This window comes from Micromesistius poutassou (assembly GCF_964030765.1).
Source record: "Micromesistius poutassou genome assembly, chromosome: 12".
In the NCBI taxonomy this organism is placed as follows: Eukaryota; Metazoa; Chordata; class Actinopteri; order Gadiformes; family Gadidae; genus Micromesistius; species Micromesistius poutassou.
The window spans coordinates 9,374,858-9,394,944 of record NC_140282.1 but is presented as its reverse complement, the minus strand read 5'-3'; the positions used below and the strand labels follow the sequence as shown (position 1 = coordinate 9,394,944).

Sequence of the window (20,087 nt, the reverse complement as noted above, 5' to 3'; positions counted from 1 at the left end):
TATAAGAAGTCCTTGCTTTTGTCAATGCTTTGGACTTCTCCTTGTGGAGCTCTTGGGGGGACGCAGGGAGAACTCCCATCTGGGTTCAGCCTGGGATAGCATGAAGACTAGGGCTTAAGGAAAGGGGAAGGAGTAAGATATTATAACTTAACAGCGAACCTGACTCTGTACTGGCAGAGGACCTAAACAGTTTCTATGTCAGATTTGATACACATGACTTCAGTAACAAACATTCTGAACTCAAGAAGTGTCTCCTGACCCAGCCCTCCTCCCCCCGTTCATCCCTAGTTTTAATGAGCATGGTGTTGTTAGGCGCTTTAAACAATGCAGACGGAAGAAAAGCCCTGGCCCAGATGACATCAGTGGCCGCATGCTAAAGGTGTGTGCTGAACAACTAGGCCCCATCTTTTACCATATATAAATAAATAAAATAAATATATTCAGTCTGTCACTCTCCCAGCACAGCAGCACAGAGTGCCACCTCTATGGAAGCAGTCTGTAGTGGTGCCTATTGCCAAGGTCAGTCGCCCCCAAACCCTCAATGATTTTAGTCCAGTTGCCCTGACATCCCTTGTAGCAAAATCCTTTGAGAAGCTGTGGAACCACCCGTAGATCCTACTCAGTTTTCCTATAGGGCCAAGAGGGGGGTGCAGGATGCCACCATCACCCTACTTAATCTTCTTTACAAACATCTGGAGAAAAGTGGGAACCATGCGAGGTTGCTCTATGTTGATTTCTCCTCAGCATTTAATACCGTCCGACCTCACTTGCTGACTGAGAAATTACTGAGCAGCTTTAGCCTTGATCCTAGCCTAGTTGGTTAATTGTCTTCCTCACTCAGAGAGTTCAGAGGGTGAGGGTGAATAATGTGTTGTCCAATGCCCTAACATCATACACAGGCTCACCTCAGGGGCGTGTTCTCTCCCCCTGTCGTACATCTTATACACCGACGACTGCCTTAGCCATCATGACAACAGGTACATCATCAAATTTGCAGATGACTCTGTAATTGTCAGTCTCTCGAACACACAGGAGAATGAACATGGCCCTGTCTGATGACTTGTGTCCTGGTGTGAAGATGCCTTTTTGCATCTTAATATCAATAAGACTAAGGAAATGTCTATAGACGTCAGTCGCTTTCTATTTGCTTGAATAGAAAGCGGGATGACTGAATGCACGTAACAGAGGTAGACAGCTTTTTCCATTTTAGTGACCGTCCCCCCCTCCCCACTCACTCTTTACAGCTATCTTATATTTATTGAATCATCTTGATTTTAATTAACTCAGTTTTTAATGCACTGCCAATATGTATCTCAAGTGAACTATTTGTTATGCTTCTAGTGCAGAAGCTGTCTCTGTGTCGGTATTGTTGGTGTGGTACATGTGGTCCTGCTGCAAACAAATTGCCTGAACTGAACTGAATATATATATATATATATATATTTATTTATTTATATATCACATGGAATGATCTAGGCCTTCCTTTGCACGGTTTATGAATGATTTTAAATTGTTTTTTTTCTCCTCACTGAAGTCTAGTAGAATTGCAAGAAAAATGTGTAATGTCCTTCTGATGAATATCCCACTGAATGCTGCTCTAGAATGATTTTTTTTTTATTTTTTCTTCTGACTTGTGATTTTTAATTTACACCCCTTGTTTGTTTGTTTTTTTGTATTTTGTTTATCGATAATAAAAATAAAAAAAAACCTGTATGCGTCAATTCCGCCGCCATCTTGCCGCGGGGTAACCATGGTAACCACCCACCTGAATGAATGAACTTCCGATGGGGAAGAGGTCCTCTCCCAGTCTAAATCACTCTAAATCGCCTTCTTTTTAAAAAATCTGGTGAGAAAGCGGGTCGGTTCCTGACGTAGCCTACGCCAGACGTGTGTTTGTGGTAATGATAGTAAAAAGAAGACACATTTAAAAAAAAAAAAGTAAAACTCAATATTCATATTCCGTACTACACAGGTGAGCAGAAGTCATTGAATATCATAATCATAACAGTCTACATTCCATACTAGTCTACAACAGGACCAAGAGTTACCCCAAGCCTGGCCTGACAAACAACAATTTAAGATAAGATAAGATATACTTTATTCATCCCAGCAGGGAAATGTAAGTGTTCCAGCGGCCAGCATACATACACACAACTCAACACATATATACATACATATCCCGCCCATACAAAAAACATGAGCCCACAGTACATAGCCAGGATAGAAAATGGTCCATGTGCATAAGTAGCTGTTACTCATAGATAACAGTACAAAATAGTGCATAGTATGATGGATAAATAAAGAAATATGATTTTTTTTAAAAAGCAGTCAAGTATGCAAATAACGCAATCAATTTACATAGTGATATCTTATTTTTGGTGCTGGGACCATGTTTGATTTGGGTTTTTTCTCGTTTGAAACCTTCAAAGTCAGCTTTATATAGTAAATAAACTATGATGAAGAGTCAAGTCAAATTATTAACCCACTCGGGGACCTTTTATTGTAGCCAGATAAAAACACATTAAATCCATTGCCCCTGGAAGGGGGTGGGGGTCCACAGTGGGCTCAAGGCCTTTGGGGTAGTCCACAATGGGCTCAAGGCCTTTGGGGTAGTCCAAGATGGGCTCAAGGCCTTTAGGGTAGTCCACAGTGGGCTCAAGGCCTTTGGGGTAGTCCAAGATGGGCTCAAGGCCTTTGGGGTAGTCCACAGTGGGCTCAAGGCCTTTGGGGTAGTCCAAGATGGGCTCAAGGCCTTTGGGGTAGTCCAAGATGGGCTCAAGACCTTTGGGGTAGTCCAAGGTGGGCTCAAGACCTTTGGGGTAGTCCAAGATGGGCTCAAGGCCTTTGGGGTAGTCCACAGTGGGCTCAAGGCCTTTGGGGTAGTCCAAGATGGGCTCAAGGCCTTTGGGGTAGTCCAAGATGGGCTCAAGGCCTTTGGGGTAGTCCACAGTGGGCTCAAGGCCTTTGGGGTAGTCCACAGTGGGCTCAAGGCCTTTGGGGTAGTCCAAGATGGGCTCAAGGCCTTTGGGGTAGTCCAAGATGGGCTCAAGGCCTTTGGGGTAGTCCACAGTGGTCTCACGGCCTTTGGGGTAGTCCAAGATGGGCTCAAGGTCTTTGGGGTAGTCCAAGATGGGCTCAAGGCCTTTGGGGTAGTCCAAGATGGGCTCAAGGCCTTTGGGGTAGTCCAAGATGGGCTCAAGGCCTTTGGGGTAGTCCAAGATGGGCTCAAGACCTTTGGGGTAGTCCAAGGTGGGCTCAAGACCTTTGGGGTAGTCCAAGATGGGCTCAAGGCCTTTGGGGTAGTCCACAGTGGGCTCAAGGCCTTTGGGGTAGTCCAAGATGGGCTCAAGGCCTTTGGGGTAGTCCAAGATGGGCTCAAGGCCTTTGGGGTAGTCCAAGATGGGCTCAAGACCTTTGGGGTAGTCCAAGGTGGGCTCAAGACCTTTGGGGTAGTCCAAGATGGGCTCAAGGCCTTTGGGGTAGTCCACAGTGGGCTCAAGGCCTTTGGGGTAGTCCAAGATGGGCTCAAGGCCTTTGGGGTAGTCCAAGATGGGCTCAAGGCCTTTGGGGTAGTCCACAGTGGGCTCAAGGCCTTTGGGGTAGTCCACAGTGGGCTCAAGGCCTTTGGGGTAGTCCAAGATGGGCTCAAGGCCTTTGGGGTAGTCCAAGATGGGCTCAAGGCCTTTGGGGTAGTCCACAGTGGGCTCAAGGCCTTTGGGGTAGTCCAAGATGGGCTCAAGGCCTTTGGGGTAGTCCACAGTGGGCTCAAGGCCTTTGGGGTAGTCCAAGATGGGCTCAAGGCCTTTGGGGTAGTCCATAGATGGGCTCAAGGCCTTTGGGGTAGTCCACGATGGGCTCAAGGCCTTTGGGGTAGTCCACAGTGGGCTCAAGGCCTTTGGGGTAGTCCACAGTGGGCTCAAGGCCTTTGGGGTAGTCCACAGTGGGCTCAAGGCCTTTGGGAGGGGGGGTCAGGGCAGCAACTGTTTTTGTGGTCCACACTGGACTCAGGCCAGCAGCTGCTGTTGGGCTGGTCCATGTGTGAATCCATTAATCCAGGTCCCCATGGGCAAAGCAGCAACAGCAGCAGAAGGACTTCAATACCGTCTTAAAGAACTTCTTAACTCTGCCCTGCTTCTTCACCTTCTTCTTTGGGGTGACATCTGAAAATGACACCAAAACAGGAAATTTAATGTTTTAGTTTAAAATACAAACATGAGTAGATTAAGGCGTTAGACTTCTGACAGACCTAGTGGGATGTCTGCTACGGCTGGCTTGACCTCTCCAGTCTCCGTGGCAACGCCATAGGAAGTGGTAGGTATGGATGCAGTGCTGTCAAATCAAAAATCAAGAGAAAAGATTTTTAATATATCGTAATTCCATCAACAAATACTGATAAAAAGACAATTAAGCAGTGCATGAGCCCAGGAGGACCAAATAAATGTTGAAGGCATAATATTAGGAAGTCAACAGCGGATCTAGGAAGCATTGGAGAGTAAATGGCACACCTACCCTCGGCCGCTGTCTGTGGTGTTTACCATGGCCTCCCTCTGTTCCTCTGACACAGAAGGTGCGTGGCTGACAGGTAGACTGCAGGGCTGGACCATAATGGGCTCAGGGAAGCAGCATTTAGGCTGGTCCACACTGGGCTCAGGGCTGCTCCTGTAAGGCTGGACCATAATGGGTTCAGGACAGCTTTGAGGCAGGTCCCAACTGGGCTCAGGATAGCCGCTGTGAGGCTGGTCCAAACTGGGCCCAGGAAAGCTGCAGTAAGGCTGGGCCATAATGAGCTCAAGGAAGCAGCACTGGTCCACACTGGGGTCACGGCTGCTGCTGCAGGGCTGGACCATAGTGGGCTCAGGGAAGCTGCTGTCGGTCTGGATGTCTCTCCACATGCTGATGAAGGGATGCTCCAGCAGTGCGCATGGTGTGATGCGCTGGTCACAATCCAGATGGAGCATCCTCTCCAACAGGTCAGTGAAGTTGGGCTGGATAGGTGGGCCGGGTCGAGCCTTCCGGTTAAAAGTGAAGTGATTTAGAAGAGGGGACACAACATGGCCAATGCATTAAAGTCTACAACGTGAATGGATCAACACCTACCTTGACAACATCCTCCAGGGAGATGAAGAACTGTATGGGCTGGCGCCGCTTGAGCCCTGTGCGCCTCACAGTCTTCTCATACTCACGTTGTGTCTGGAAAATAGCCTCTGTTTTGGTTAAGTTCTATTGACCCATGGATACTGTAAGGCAGGTTGACAGACAGACATGTATAGTGATACCTTGAGTCTCCAGTCCCCCACAGATCCTTCTGTGGTGAAACACAAAGTGGTTTTGATGCCTTGGTCCAGCATATCATCAGGAGGCTGACCTTGTAGCTGTATGATGTATGCCCACTGAAACACAACACAACACATTCTTCCTGTTAGCAATCAACCACTGGACTATTGTGGGAGAATATTATTATTGTTCAGGGATTCAAAAATCTTTCCAATGATCCCCACCGACTCAGGCTTGTAATTTGACCATTGTCTTAGTGTAAAATGTTTTTGGTATATTGACTTTGAAATACACTGTTAGACTTACCATATCATACTCCGTGTGGCCGGGATAAATGGGGCTGCCAATAAACAACTCGGCTGCCAGGCAACCCAGGGACCACATATCAACCATGCTATTATATGGGAGACCCAGCATCATCTCTGGGGATCTGAAATGAAAGAGAGATAGGAAATTGGAGCAACCATTGTAATCAGTAACCAATAGGAACCAACCAGGTCAGGATGGCTGTCAGTTACTCACCTGTACCAGAGGGTCCCAAAATCGTAGCCAGGTTCAGCCTCGGCCTCAAGGATGGATAAGCCAAAGTCAATTATCTTGACTCGAGTGTCCTGTCCCGTCATCATGATGTTTTCAGGCTTCAGGTCGCCATGAATTATCCCAAGGGTGCCAAGGTGGACCAGGGCTGAGGCCAGCTGAAAATCAACATTTCATGACATTTACCACTCTAGCCTGGTACAGCTGCAGTATGCTACCATTATTGCTGCCATAACCCAGGTGAACGAGTGCGGTCGTTAATAGAATACTGAGTTCAGTTTATAAGAAGAACACAGACTTGTTTAACTTTGTTCCTAACAATTAGCGGTGCCTCTTTTCCACCCAGAGGAGCGGCTCGTGGCGGTGCGGTTCGGCTCGGCTCGGTTACGCTAAACCTGACTCGCGTTTCCACCGCCAACACTACCCTTACGTGGTAGGGCGGGGTTTAAGCCGGATGGCGATAGCCGCGGCAGCTACGTAAACATCGTGACATCATAGCAGAGCGAGCACAGTGTAGCCTGCTAATAAATTAAATGAAAAGAAAGAGCGCAAAACTTTAAACAAAGAGCAACAATGGAGGATGTCCAAGAAGGACGGCAAACTTTTGTGTGACGTTTTCTTCAATAGACTAAGCTTTCGCCGTTGTCCAGAAATACCTCCCGGGTACTGTGTTTGTTTGAGCAGCGGTTTGTTTGACGGTTAGGCTCCCCGGACACCTATAGTATTCTGCTAGTTTGTGTGTGCCGAATTTCACGTACAACTTTGCTCATTCTAACATTCATAACAGCTACACAATGACCGTATTAAAAAAATTATGAAAAATTATTTTTTGCAGAACTACTCAATTCACATGCATACCCTATTTGAGTTAAAAGAAAACGGCAAATTCCACCAAAAGGTGACAAGTTTGCACCCTTATCCACCACAGTACCAAAGAGCAAAGCGTGATGAATAAATCCAAAGTCTTATACGCAATCAGACACACTCAAGAAACACAAAATACAACAATGTGTTTTGTTTCGAGAGCAACGACAGTACTATTGTTTTGAGGTTGAGGTCCAACCTTACCTGTTCCACTATTGGTCTGATCTGCATCAGAGGCAGAATGTGGTCTGCTCTCTGCCAGGCGAAGTCTTGGAGAGATTGCTCCAGAAGCTCAAACACCAGACAGGTGTGGGGACCGTGTTTGAAGTCCCCCATCCATCTCACAATCCCACACTTGTCCGGGTCCAGAGTTCGGAGGCACGTTAACATGACAAGCTGAGAACAAAGAGCAGGTTAAAGAGATATTTTACAATGCAAAATCTCATGGAAAACCACAAACATAAAGAAACACACACAATTAGAAAAAGGGCATATGGTTTTTAGCAATATATATTTAAATTACATTACTTATTAACTTATTTATGTGTTTTGTTTTACCTCTCGATAAAACGACCCCAACAGGTCCGGGTGGTTTTTGATGATCTTAACAGCCACCTTTTGATTGGTGGCTGTTTCAACACATCTGGCCACCTTCCCAAAGGTTCCTTCTCCCAGGAAGTCTTCCACCAGGTAGGCGGAAGACTCTGTGGTTAGCAGGTCACCTCTGAACACAGAGAATAATTGATCTGAGAGGGAGAGAGAGGGAGGGAGAGAGAGAGAGAGAGAGAGAGAGAGAGAGAGAGAGAGAGAGAACAACATGAATTAGAACAGCCCATATTGACATGAAATCAACATCAGAAGATTCGTTTGTAATTGTTGTAAAGAAATTGTATTTTGTAAAAAAATATAATAGCTAATTAGCTAGCTATATGATTTATTTTCTTCTTGTAGGCCATACGTTGGGCCCTTATATATATGTTATTATAATAATGTGCATTAATGTTTCCCTCCCGTTTTAAATTGTCCCGGCAATTTGAAAGCATTCCGTTTAACGTTACGGTTTAAACGCCAATTGATCATACCGGGATAACACTACAATGGTTTAGGAGGATCTTCCAAGGGAACCTCCATTTGGACGATTTGTGTGTTAGCAGCGCCAGACACGCAAAGACACGCATGTTCAATGTGGAGAGCTCCCTGCTGTGAGAGTATATCCTCGTCATCCAGAAATTATGCCACGTTTTGATACACAAACAATTTTCTTTCGATTAATCTACCTACAACTGCAACTCGTATCGAAATTGAACGCGCGTCATTCTCTGAACTGAGGGTGGCGGTGTTCAGCCGAAGCGCTCTCGGAAGACCCGTCTAAGTCACGTGACAAGAAAATTACCATCAATATAAAAAACTAGACTCTAGTTATACTTCATAAAGTATAACTTTCTGAAGTTTATAACGTTGTAAACTAGACTCTAGTCTAGTTCGTTTAATCTACCCTACAACTGCAACTCGTATCGAAATTGGACGCGCGTCTTTCTCTGTACTGAAGATGGCGGTGTTGAGCCCAAGCGTTCACAGCGGTCCACCAAACATATAGGGCCTACTGTTCTGCACAGAGCTGGGAACTCACCTTCCATGTTCTCACTACAACAAATTCGAATAGTTGTTTTGCAAATATCTCTCTGTTTCAACAAAGCTGCTCTCTCTCTACTACACGCAATGTCCAAACGCCTGAAATATTTTCTCTGCACACCACAACAAAATATCGCTTAGGAAACAAATTGTGACGTCATCATTGGAAATGTGGAACATTTAAGTGACGAAAATACCAATTGTCAATCAAAAAGTTGCATTATGACGTGGCAAGAAAAATACCAACTGTCAATCAAAATGTTTCAAGTTTCTCTATCATTGAATTGTGGGAATCATGTGCATTCCAGACATTTTAAACACCATGTATAATTTAATTACCCATGTTATGTACAGATAGATCATGGTTACCTGTTTATTCATTCACGAGGGGGATTCTTTTCTACACCAGTTCAAAAAGCGAATAATAATACAGAAAAAAAAAAAAAAAAAAAAAGCATGTGAAAATACATACACAGACAAGAAAATAAACACATGGTTCAACAATTCAAAATGAACCATAACAAAAATGTTTAACGCCAAGAATATCATCAGGGAATGGAAACTAGTGGTGGATTTCATGATTTGTTTGAATGAATCAGTTCGCGCCGGTCAGTTCGCCAAGAAGAGTCGTTCATTCGTTTGTTCGTTTGTTTGCATTTCCGGTAGCGGTGAATCATGATTCTCAGTCACTGAGTCAGACTCGGCTCCTCCCTTGTTCTCGTTCAAACGAATGGCGAATGCACGTTCTCAGCCGAGTCGGTCAGACTCAGCTCCCCCCTCGTTCTCATTCTCAAACGAATCACGATCGTGCAATAGTACAAACGGTCATCAATCAACACAACATTAACTAAGTTCCTTTTAGCTGAGGAGTGCTTCATGTTCGGAATCGGGATGTTGTTGCCCGGCTGACTCTCGTGACTTCTCAGTCCTCGAGTCTTCACCGCTAAACATAGTCAGTGAACGAACGGCGACTCGCGAGTCAGTGCGACTCAGCGACTAGTGGGTGGAGCTGGGAGTCGAGTCTTGGAGAACGAATGAGACGAACGACGACGAAGAAGAGCGGCGAATCAGTTCGGTTCGTTCGCTTTAAAGAGTCGTTCGTTTGAACTGATTCGTTCGCGAACGAGCCACCACTAATGGAAACGTCTCCCAACAGTCTCTGGTGGAGTTCATGTGTTCTGTAATATACGTTCTGTATATACAGATATATATGTATATATATATATATACATATATATCTGTCTAACAAAGTCTTGGAGCCATGGAGAAGTTTGTAATAACATGCTGTAACGGGAATGCACTTGCAGTGGGACTTTATTGTAATAACACATAATAAAACAGAAGTCTCCTCTCTAGGCAATAAGGGTCTTAACCTTGCTTTACTACAAAACAAAGAATTATGGATTAGGATCCATTAGGATCCCTAGCCGGGCCAATAACCGGATACCGGTAGGGATTGCAGACAATCTTCCACTCTCCTGTCTTTCCTCTGCAGCCACACCAATGTGTTATACATCTGAAGGCTACTAATGTCACGTCCAAGCAGTTCATTGCTATCCAACTGGTTGAGTCCTACGGTCAGGGCACGTCAAACAGTCACGGTGGATCTTGTAATGGGAAAATTATATTTTCACACTCTGTTTGCCCAACTGCCCCTCCGTTTCTCTAACTGCCATTTGTTGGTATGTGGGGGTATGGTGGGGGCGGGGTCAAGGGTCAATGGCTCCAACTCAGAATGCACGGTTACATCTCCCTCTGATACACACATGAGGGTTTCCATCGATTGTTGACTACCATCTGGTTAACCATACTATAGTTTTATTGGGGAGCAGAGCTGTTCTCAGCATCCTGAGACCTGTCTGCCACTGTATAAGAAGTCCTTGCTTTTGTCAATGCTTTGGACTTCTCCTTGTGGAGCTCTTGGGGGGACGCAGGGAGAACTCCCATCTGGATTCAGCCTGGGATAGCATGAAGACTAGGGCTTAAGGAAAGGGGAAGGAGTAAGATATAACTTAACAGCGAACCTGACTCTGTACTGGCAGAGGACCTAAACAGTTTCTATGTCAGATTTGATACACATGACTTCAGTAACAAACATTCTGAACTCAAGAAGTGTCTCCTGACCCAGCCCTCCTCCCCCCGTTCATCCCTAGTTTTAATGAGCATGGTGTTGTTAGGCGCTTTAAACAATGCAGACGGAAGAAAAGCCCTGGCCCAGATGACATCAGTGGCCGCATGCTGAAGGTGTGTGCTGAACAACTAGGCCCCATCTTTTACCATATATAAATAAATATACTCTCGGTCACTCTCCCAGCACAGCAGCACAGAGTGCCACCTCTATGGAAGCAGTCTGTAGTGGTGCCTATTGCCAAGGTCAGTCGCCCCCAAACCCTCAATGATTTTAGTCCAGTTGCCCTCACATCCCTTGTAGCAAAACCCTTTGAGAAGCCGATTAAAGCTGAGCCCCTAGTTAGGGTGGAACCACCCTTAGATCCTACTCAGTTTGCCTATAGGGCCAAGAGGGGGGTGCAGGATGCCATCATCACCCTACTTAATCTTCTTTACAAACATCTGGAGAAGAATGGGAATCATGCAAGGTTGATCTTTGTTGATTTCTCCTCAGCATTTAATACCGTCCAACCTCACTTGGTGACTGAGAAATTACTGGGCAGCTTCAGCCTTGATACTAGCCTAGTTGGTTACTTGCTCACTTGCTTACTTCCTCACTCAGAGAGTTCAGAGGGTGAGGGTGAATAATGTGCTGTCCAATGCCCTAACATCATACACAGGCTCACCTCAGGGTCGTGTTCTCTCCCCCTGTCGTACATCTTATACACCAACGACTGCCTTAGCCATCATGACAACAGGTACATCATCAAATTTGCAGATGACTCTGTAATTGTCAGTCTTTTGAACACGCAGGAGTATGAACATGGCCCAGTCTGATTACTTGTGTCGCAAAGATTACTTGTGTCGCAAAGATGCCTTTTTGCGTCTTAACATCAGTAAGACTAAGGACATGTCTATAGACGTTAGCCGCTTTCTATTCGCTTGATTAGAAAGCGGGATGACTGAATGCACATAACAGAGGTAGACAGCTTTGTCCATTTTAGTGACCCCCCCCCCCCCCCCCCCTCCTCATTCACTACCTCTCTTTACAGCTTTCTTATATTTATTGAATCTGTATTTTGATTTCAATTAACTCAGTTTTTAATGCACTGCCAATATGTATCTCAAGTGAACTATTAATTATGCTTCTAGTGCAGAAGCTGTCTCTGTCTGTGTATTGTTGTTGTGGTATGTGTGGTCCTGCTGCAAACAAATTGCCCGTTTGGGACAAAGAATAAAACTGAACTGAACTGAACTGAACTGATCTGAGGCCTTGTGATGATTGTTTGTTACGTCTCGGATGATTGTATGTTAGGCCTTGGATTATTATGTTTGTTTTATTGTTTGTTGTATGATTGTTGTATGTTATTATACCTTTATTACTTAAATATATTCCCCTAATTGTCATAAGTTCAGATGACTCTTTATTCCTACTTGACATGGCTCAGAAATTCCCACCACAGCTCTTTCTATCCTGGATGCATTATCCAGCTATTATATATACTTATATGGGGTGGACCACTTGGTCGCCACTAGACAGAGCCTGAGTGATCCTCCACTTCCATGAAATATTGCAAAATTATTTTACTCAATCCCCACCATCCTTCACAAATAACAAGGATGCGTATTGCTGTTAAACCACAGTATTGGCTAATAGCTGTGGAAAAAAAACCCTTGTTTAACTAACTATAGTTCCCAGCGATGTAGTTACGGTCGCAGTACCAAATGTACTGTTTCGTGGGCTCAAATTGAGGCAGATACCTGGACTACGGCCATATATATATATATATTTATACTGACTAGATAGATATACTATATACTGACTAGATATGGCCTGAGCTGCGCTGGTCAGTGTCATAATGTCCCCATCCCCTCCTTATGACATCTAATGATCTAATGATGAGACGAAGATAAAACTCAATATTCATATACTAACTCCATACTACACAGGTGAGCAGAAGTCATTGAGATATACATATAGATTTTCTTGCGAATTCCAGCAAGAAGTGAAACATAAACTTGATCTAATGTGCTTATGGTTTGATTGGGCGCCCAAGGGCAACACCATGACATCAATGGTTAATCCCCCTGCAGCAGAATCACCTTGCACAACTCTTTTCTTGGACTATCTCGCTGGTGTTGAAGTGTGTGGACTTTGGCAACTGCTGCCTGAGTTTATGGACTGTGGATATAATCATTGATATCAATTGATTTATTTTGTTGGAGCATCCATACGCAGAAAAAAAATCTGGCAGCTTTAACTCAGAGCGTCAAACCCACTGAAAGTTATGAACTAGACTAGTTTATAACATTATGAACTAGACTAGTTTATAACGTAACTGGACTCTAGTTGATAATTCAGTGGGTTTGACGCTCTAAAATAGACTCTAGTTAGTTTATAACGTTATATATATATATATATATATATATATATATATATATATATATTGTATAATATTATATAACATTGTACGTAATAACAATAATAATAATAATAATAATAATAATAATAATAACAAGCTGATAAACTAATTAAACAAAATCAAAACATAAAAGATAGATCTAACAGGACAAACACGCGGCCTTCAGCACTTTCGACAAGTTGCACGTCAAAAAATAAAGAATCGACTGAGATATGATAACACTCACCCCCTTATAGGTCAAAGGTCACCAAATTCATTGAGTATCTCCATGATGATGTCATGGGTTTATGTACCAAGTTTGGTTATGATATGTCAAAGGGTTGCTGAGAAATTGGCTTATTTCCTGTTTGGCGGTTTTGCGGTCGAATTTGATTGGCTGTCGCAGATATTTCCGTGAGAAATCATTTACTAGCTATATGGGGAGGTCTCATAGTATCACCAGACATTGGAAATGTGTTTGAAATATACTCATGTGAAGAGAGAGGAGTTAAAACACATTGTCATTAATTATAGCGCCCCCTAGAGGTCAAAAGTCACCAAACCTAATGAGCGTCCCCGTGATGATGTCATGGGTCTATGTACCAAGTTTGGTTATGATATGTCAAAGGGCTGCTGAGAAACAGGCTTACTTCCTGTTTGGCGGCTTCGTGGTCAAATTTGATTGGCTGTTGCGGCCAAACGGTTTTGAATTTGAAGAATCTGTTTTGTGAGGCATGGTCTGATCAACATATGTGCCAAGTTTGGAGATGATTGGACAAAATGTGTGATGTGTGAAACATTTTGAAGGTTTTTGACATAAACCAAGATGGCGGACAATTTATCATGACGCAATATGACGTCATAGGGTGCGTTGAACTCGGCTTGGCCCAAGGATTCCAATGATACCTTGGTTGTGAATATTGGATGAATGGGTCAAAAGTTATAAACATGAATGCATGTCCAACTTTGACCTGTTGGTGGCGCTAGAGCTCATGGGTTAGCGACCTCAAATTTGCTGTGAGGGCTTATGGGACTGTCCTGAATCAGTGTGCCAAATTTCACAACTTTTTGCCATTGGGTTCTATGGGCTGCCATAGACTCCCATTGAATGAAAATAATGTTTGACCTGTTGGTGGCGCTAGAGCTTATGGGCTAGCAACCTCAAATTTTCTGTGAGGGCTTATGGGACTGTCCTGAATCAGTGTGCCAAATTTCACAACTTTTTACCATTTGGTTCTATGGGCTGCCATAGACTCCCATGGCGGAATAATAATAATAATTAAAACTGCGAGCAGTGTTGAGGGAGTCAAGCTGATAAACTAATTAAACAAAATTAAAACATAAACTACCAAGTTTGGTTATGATATGTCAAAGGGCTGCTGAGATACAGGCTTACTTGCTGTTTGGCGGCTTTGTGGTCAAATTTGATTGGCTGTTGCGGCCAAACGGTTTTGAATTTGAAGATTCTGTGTAAAATTTTTGTGAGGCATGGTCTGAGCAACATATGTGCCAAGTTTGGAGATGATTGGACAAAATGTGTGATGTGTGAAACATTTTGAAGGTTTTTGACATAAACCAAGATGGCGGACAATTTATCATGACGCAATATGACGTTATAGGGTGCGTTGAACTCGGCTTGGCCCAAGGATTCCAATGATGCCTTGTTTGTGAATATTGGTTGAATGTGTCAAAAGTTATAAACATGAATGCATGTCCAACTTTGACCTGTTGGTGGCGCTAGAGCTCATGGGCTAGCGACCTCAAATTTGCTGTGAGGGCTTATGGGACTGTCCTGAATCACTGTGCCAAATTTCACAACCTTTTGCCATTGGGTTCTATGGGCTGCCATAGACTCCCATTGAATGAAAATAATATTTGAACTGTTGGTGGCGCTAGAGCTCATGGGCTAGCAACCTCAAATTTGCTGTGAGGGCTTATGGGACTGTCCTGAATCAGTGTGCCAAATTTCACAACTTTTTACCATTTGGTTCTATGGGCTGCCATAGACTCCAATGGCAGGTAAATAATAATAATAATAATAATAGGAAAACGTAGAATAACAATGGTTGTCTCGCAGCTTCGCTGCTTGACTCCCAATAATAATAGGAAAACTTACAAAAACAATAGGTTGTCTCGCAGCTTCGCTGCTTGACCCCCAATAATAATAAATATAAGTTCGAGCCGTAACCGGGATGTCTGGGTAATGTAGTTCAGAGACACGGAAGCGCCACCAAACGGTCCGTCGCTTCCGGGTTACGTCATCATTCCGCCATGTAGCTTTTAGCCGATCTCACGACTAGAAGAGCAGCAAAAGGTTCGTGAACGACCTGTTGGGCTGTCTAACGCACACCAGGGCCACGCACCGGCCGCACACTTCACCAGAAACTCCATGGTTAATAATAGTCGCCGGTTATTTTTTTTGTTGTAGTATTCGTAACTTTTTTTTCTGATACTTTATCCCCAGCTATTATTAGCTTCGCTAATTTGTTTAGGTTGGCCACATTGTCACTGCTAATGTACTGCTAACGATATACATCTGAATAAAACACAACCCTGACAGCGCTGGTAGAGGGCTGCATGCATCCACTTGGGATTGTACAGTTTGTGTTAAGGTCTGGGCAAAGCTTTGAGGTGATGCCACATTCAATAGACAGAACTTCAGGCAGTGTTACACTTACAGCTAGCTAAAACCATGGGTGATTGATCTATGTTGTGATGTGATGATGATGATGATGTGGCGGTGATTTATTCCAGTGATGGCGGAGGAGAGAAGTGGAGAGGACATCGTCTCAGAGTACCTGGGCCAGAACCCCCACCTGGCCCAGTGGGTTGAGTCCTTCAGGGGCTATTGTGAAACCAACAAGCAATGGTTTGCCAGAAGGGAGTTTGTGCTGAGGAATATGGAGGCTTTCCCCACCATTGAACCGGGGATGCCTGGCAGCAGTCTGGACAGACTATTGTCTTTGTCCATGGTCTGGGCCAACAATGTTTTCTTAGGCTGCAGGTAAACATCGACACCGAGAATATTGAGATTTCTCCTGTTAAAGTTATTGGGTTTCAGAGGAGGTGTAACTTGTGTTTGTTTTCTAGGTACCCAGAGGCTGTGATGGTCAAGATAAAGGAGATGGGTGAAGGGATCGTTGTGGAGAACGCCCCCGTCCGCACCACAAGAGATGATATCATAGCCAAAGGGAAGAGGGGCGCTTCATCTGGTAATAACACAACTCAATACAAAGTGGCCCTGTTGGATTCCATACTTGATGGATGTTCACTATCTCAATTTGACTCCCTACCCATGATGCAATAGACCCATTTTGGTCAGAATCAATTTTTCATAAAAGTGATGCATTTAAATCATATAGAATTGTTTATATAAACAATTAACAGTCACTAACAGGAAACTATTTCACCTAACTAACTGCTGAATCCAATTTTTTTTTAATTTTAACTGTTGACTTGATGCTTTTTACCAACCAAACAAGTTTACATACCTTGATACCTGTTTTAACGCACCTATATCATTCTTTACACACCTATTTTTGCAGCTGAACAAAGATATAAAGTAATAGTTAACGTTGAAAGGTTGTGACGTTCTCTAGATTTCTTCCTTGCTAATTAAGGGAGTTTTTTGTTGCCCTCTGGGGGGCTTGGGTCGGGGGGGTCATAAATATATGGCCTGTTAAGCCCTTTGAGACTGTACCTATGATTAAGGCCTATCAAATAACATTGAATCGAAGGTACAGTGTTTGAGTTTCATCCACCTAGGTTGGCGATATGGCGAAAATATTATATCACAATTTTTTTCAGGCAGGATCACGATCCATGATCTTATCACGATTCTTTTTCATGTTGGTTTTTAAGACTATTTTGCAAGTTAGTGAACAGTACAAGTTACTGTTTGACTGTCAGCATACTTTTTCGGGTGCTTTCTTTTGAGGTGGTTAAAAAGGTTTGTCGTGTTGCCGTCCGACGTGCGAACCTCATCTTTGCAATTTTTGCAAATAACTGTTGTTTGCGCCGTGTCGGTTTTGGAAAATCCAAACCAGTTCCATATTACAGACGCTGAATTATTTTTAGGGACCAACTCCTCCGTGTTGTCATCCATGCCGCTACGTTGCCAAATAAAAAGTGGGAGGGGATTAAATCCAAGGCACTACCTACTGTTTGCTATTATTGGTTTATTGGTGTGTCTCTCTAGGGAAGGCGTGTAATGGACTAGCAAATTGTGTGATTTAAGATTTGGCTGAGAAAACAACTTTGGATGCGTGTATGAGCCATAGAACTGCAACTGATTGAATGTGCACTAGGGCTGTCACTTTTGAGAAAAATCAAGTTTGAACGGATATCGAATATCAAGCAATGTATTTGAATATCTACGAGGCCCCGCAACAGGACTTCAGCCATATCCTCTTTGTTTGAAACAGGTTATCAACTTAATCAATATCAAGTGCCACTATGCATATCACAAAATTAGGCTATGCAATGAAAAACAAAAACGAAATCAGACCTGCACAGCGCGAACAATGACGTGACAACTTACAGGAGACCGCAGCAGGAGTAAAGCCTATAGCCTATCTGCAAGTAATAATAATTTCTATAATGTTGTTTGCTAGAAACACCAATCTATCAACTTGATCTGGATCAAGTGCGGCTCTCTTTTTATTCACTATGTTACCTGCGGCAGAGAACACAGGTTCGGAGTGCACAGACGTGCCTGGCACACACAGGGATTTGCGCGTCTATGTTGAGAGAAGCAGGTATTTGTGGCAGCCCATGTCTCTCCACCAATACAGTGTGTTGCTGGTGTCAGCAGGGATGACTTGGGGTCGCAATTTACCGCTCAGGCTGGCTGCTCCGTGCGTTATCCATTTTCGAATCAGGATATATTATTCGCTTGATTAGCGCGCACGCGAATGGATGAGATGGCAAACAATAAAATAAAAAGTAAAACCCAAACAGTCTAATCATAGACTGTAAAAAATGCGCTACACAACATGGCACTTTATATATTGATTATATATATTCGAATACAGATATGTCACGTCGTATTCTAATGCATATTCGAATATCGAATAAAAAGTGACAGCCCTAATGTGCACTGTAGCACGATACTAAGGATCTCTCTGTAAAGGCAGATCACGGAAACATTTGAGACATTTTAATCGTTCACAATCTAATATCGTCATATCGCACACCGCTACATCCACCATTCCAATGTCCACTGTTATCCTTCAGGGCCAGACGGTGACGGCTGCGTCAAGAAGGCCAAAGTGGGGCCAGGCGGGAAGGCCGCGTGTCAGAAACAGGGCCCTTCGCCCCAGGCCCCTGCCCAGCACCAGCCCTTCTTCAACCGCCTCTACAAGGCCGTGGCCTGGAAGCTGGTGTCGGCCGGGGGCTTCGGCCCCAACCTGGACCACTACGAGATCCTACAGAGCTGCGTGGAGTCCTGCAAGCAGAGCCTGGGCTGCGTGTTCGTGCCGCTGAAGGACATTCCCGACTTGCCGGCGAGCCGTGCACAGAAGGAGGGGCAGGTGTGCGAGCTGCGCTGCAGCACCGTGTACATGGGCACCGGCTACGGGCGCGACGAGGCGGCCGCCAGAGCCATGGCCTCCAAGGAGGCCCTCAAGGCCTTTCAGGGCCGCAAAGTGACTGTGAAGATCTGCAGGCGGCGGTACAATGGGACGGACGTGGAGGACGTGATGCTGCTGGACGATCAGCCCCGGAGCCAGGGGTTCCCGCCCGCGCTGAGCTACCCCTTTCAGGCCGACTCAGGGGAGGGCGGGGCCTCATAGCACGGACACTCACACCTGGGAGTGCTCAACGTGATGCCGTCATGAGCACTGTGAGGACTAGGGGGTCCTTTTGATTGCCATGCCATCGATCATAGTAACATACTCTGTACTACCCTGCTGCTTTGGAGTTCCTGCAATGCACTGTTTTATTATTGCACATTGCCTCGTATTACAGGTGGTGCATCCTAAACAGCACCATCTCTTTTTGTTCCTGTTATCCGTTTGATAAGAAGAATTCACTTCTTTATTTGATTTCAGTTGGAAGAAGTTGGGCTGCTACAACCGTACGTATGGGAAACTTGCACGGCCGAGGCCGTGTCCTACTATTGTTCAGAAGTGATTCTGCTCACTCCATTTGCTTGTGATGATGCTTTGATGAAGTGAAGTCATGGAGAGATCTGCCTTATGAGTGCCCTAGAATACATAGCCATCAACAGTACAAGTTTAGGCTACTGTTTTGTTGTTCATTATTTACTGTTGTTGACCACTCAATCCCATCTCTGTGGACAATAGTGGGGATATTCTCTTTTGGTTATTTGGGTTGCAGACAGTTCATGTTCTGATTATTATATATTGCGAAAGGATTCTGCAGTGGTGTGTGTTTTCACTTATCTTAAAAGAAAACATTGCAAGTGTGTAATGTCTATTGTTGTTCCATTTCTATATTTTTTTAAATAAACATATTTTCAAGGAATTCAGTTTCAGATTTGTTCTTTCATAGATGAGCCAACCAAAATAATATCGCCGCAGACATAATAAAGGGACTTTCCATTCCTCTTCCTGGAAATCCACAGCACCTGTGAACAACCTTACAGTCCGCTAACACTACTAGGGGCCAGATACTGTAAACAAGGACCAAAGTAACCACAGGGAAAGAGATAGGAGAAATGCAATCAACACACCCCCTTTAAACCATCACAATGGTATCTACCATATACCACAGTAGTGTGACATTGACTCATATAGGGATCACAGAACTCTAAAATGAGCATTTATCCGATAAGCAAAACCACGACACATCCCTTGAAGAGGATGGAGCAGTTCTGTGATCACAGTTTCAAGTTGTCTTGTTACTCTGAAGTAAATAGTAACTGCAGAAATATACTTAAGAGGAGTAATTACAAACCATAGCTACTGATGCTCCCCACGGATTTACATGCCTTGTCATAAAAATAAATACAAAACACAACTATTCATAAAAATATTTTATTTTAATAAAAACTGATTGACAAGGGTTTTTAATCTTTGTATTAGTTAGTCTTAGTACATCATGGTACACATTGTACTCTAGTTGGATGGACACATTTTGAGAGTGGTTGCCACGTTCTTTGACTGCCTGTCTGACATTAAAAACATCCAAATCAACAACCGCACCGCCCAGATCCCCAAAGCTCCCAGTGTGAGTCACACCAATCACTATGACATTCAGCGGGCTTGTTAATGTAATAATGAGCTTGTTTTTCTGAACTTGTTTGAT

The 20,087-nt window shown here is 44.0% G+C and overlaps 1 protein-coding gene across 1 annotated transcript; it reads left to right on the top strand.

Moving 5' to 3' along the window:
* The first annotated feature begins 15,097 nt into the window (after window positions 1–15,097).
* Window positions 15,098–19,181, top strand: cdkn2aip (CDKN2A interacting protein). Its single transcript, XM_084476025.1, has 4 exons — window positions 15,098–15,132; window positions 15,573–15,822; window positions 15,909–16,030; window positions 18,054–19,181. Exons 2-4 carry the CDS (start codon window positions 15,575–15,577, stop codon window positions 18,608–18,610), a joined length of 927 nt encoding a protein of 308 aa, XP_084332151.1. The 5' UTR covers window positions 15,098–15,132; window positions 15,573–15,574; the 3' UTR covers window positions 18,611–19,181.
* The last annotated feature ends 906 nt before the right edge of the window (window positions 19,182–20,087 follow it).

Bases quoted from the DNA above. Each gene is read 5' to 3' on its own strand.
- cdkn2aip (XM_084476025.1), top strand. From the start codon at position 15,575: ATGGCGGAGGAGAGAAGTGGAGAGGACATCGTCTCAGAGTACCTGGGC. The intron at 15,823-15,908 runs GTAAACATCGAC...TTTGTTTTCTAG, and splicing joins AATGTTTTCTTAGGCTGCAG to GTACCCAGAGGCTGTGATGG. The intron at 16,031-18,053 runs GTAATAACACAA...GTTATCCTTCAG, and splicing joins GAAGAGGGGCGCTTCATCTG to GGCCAGACGGTGACGGCTGC.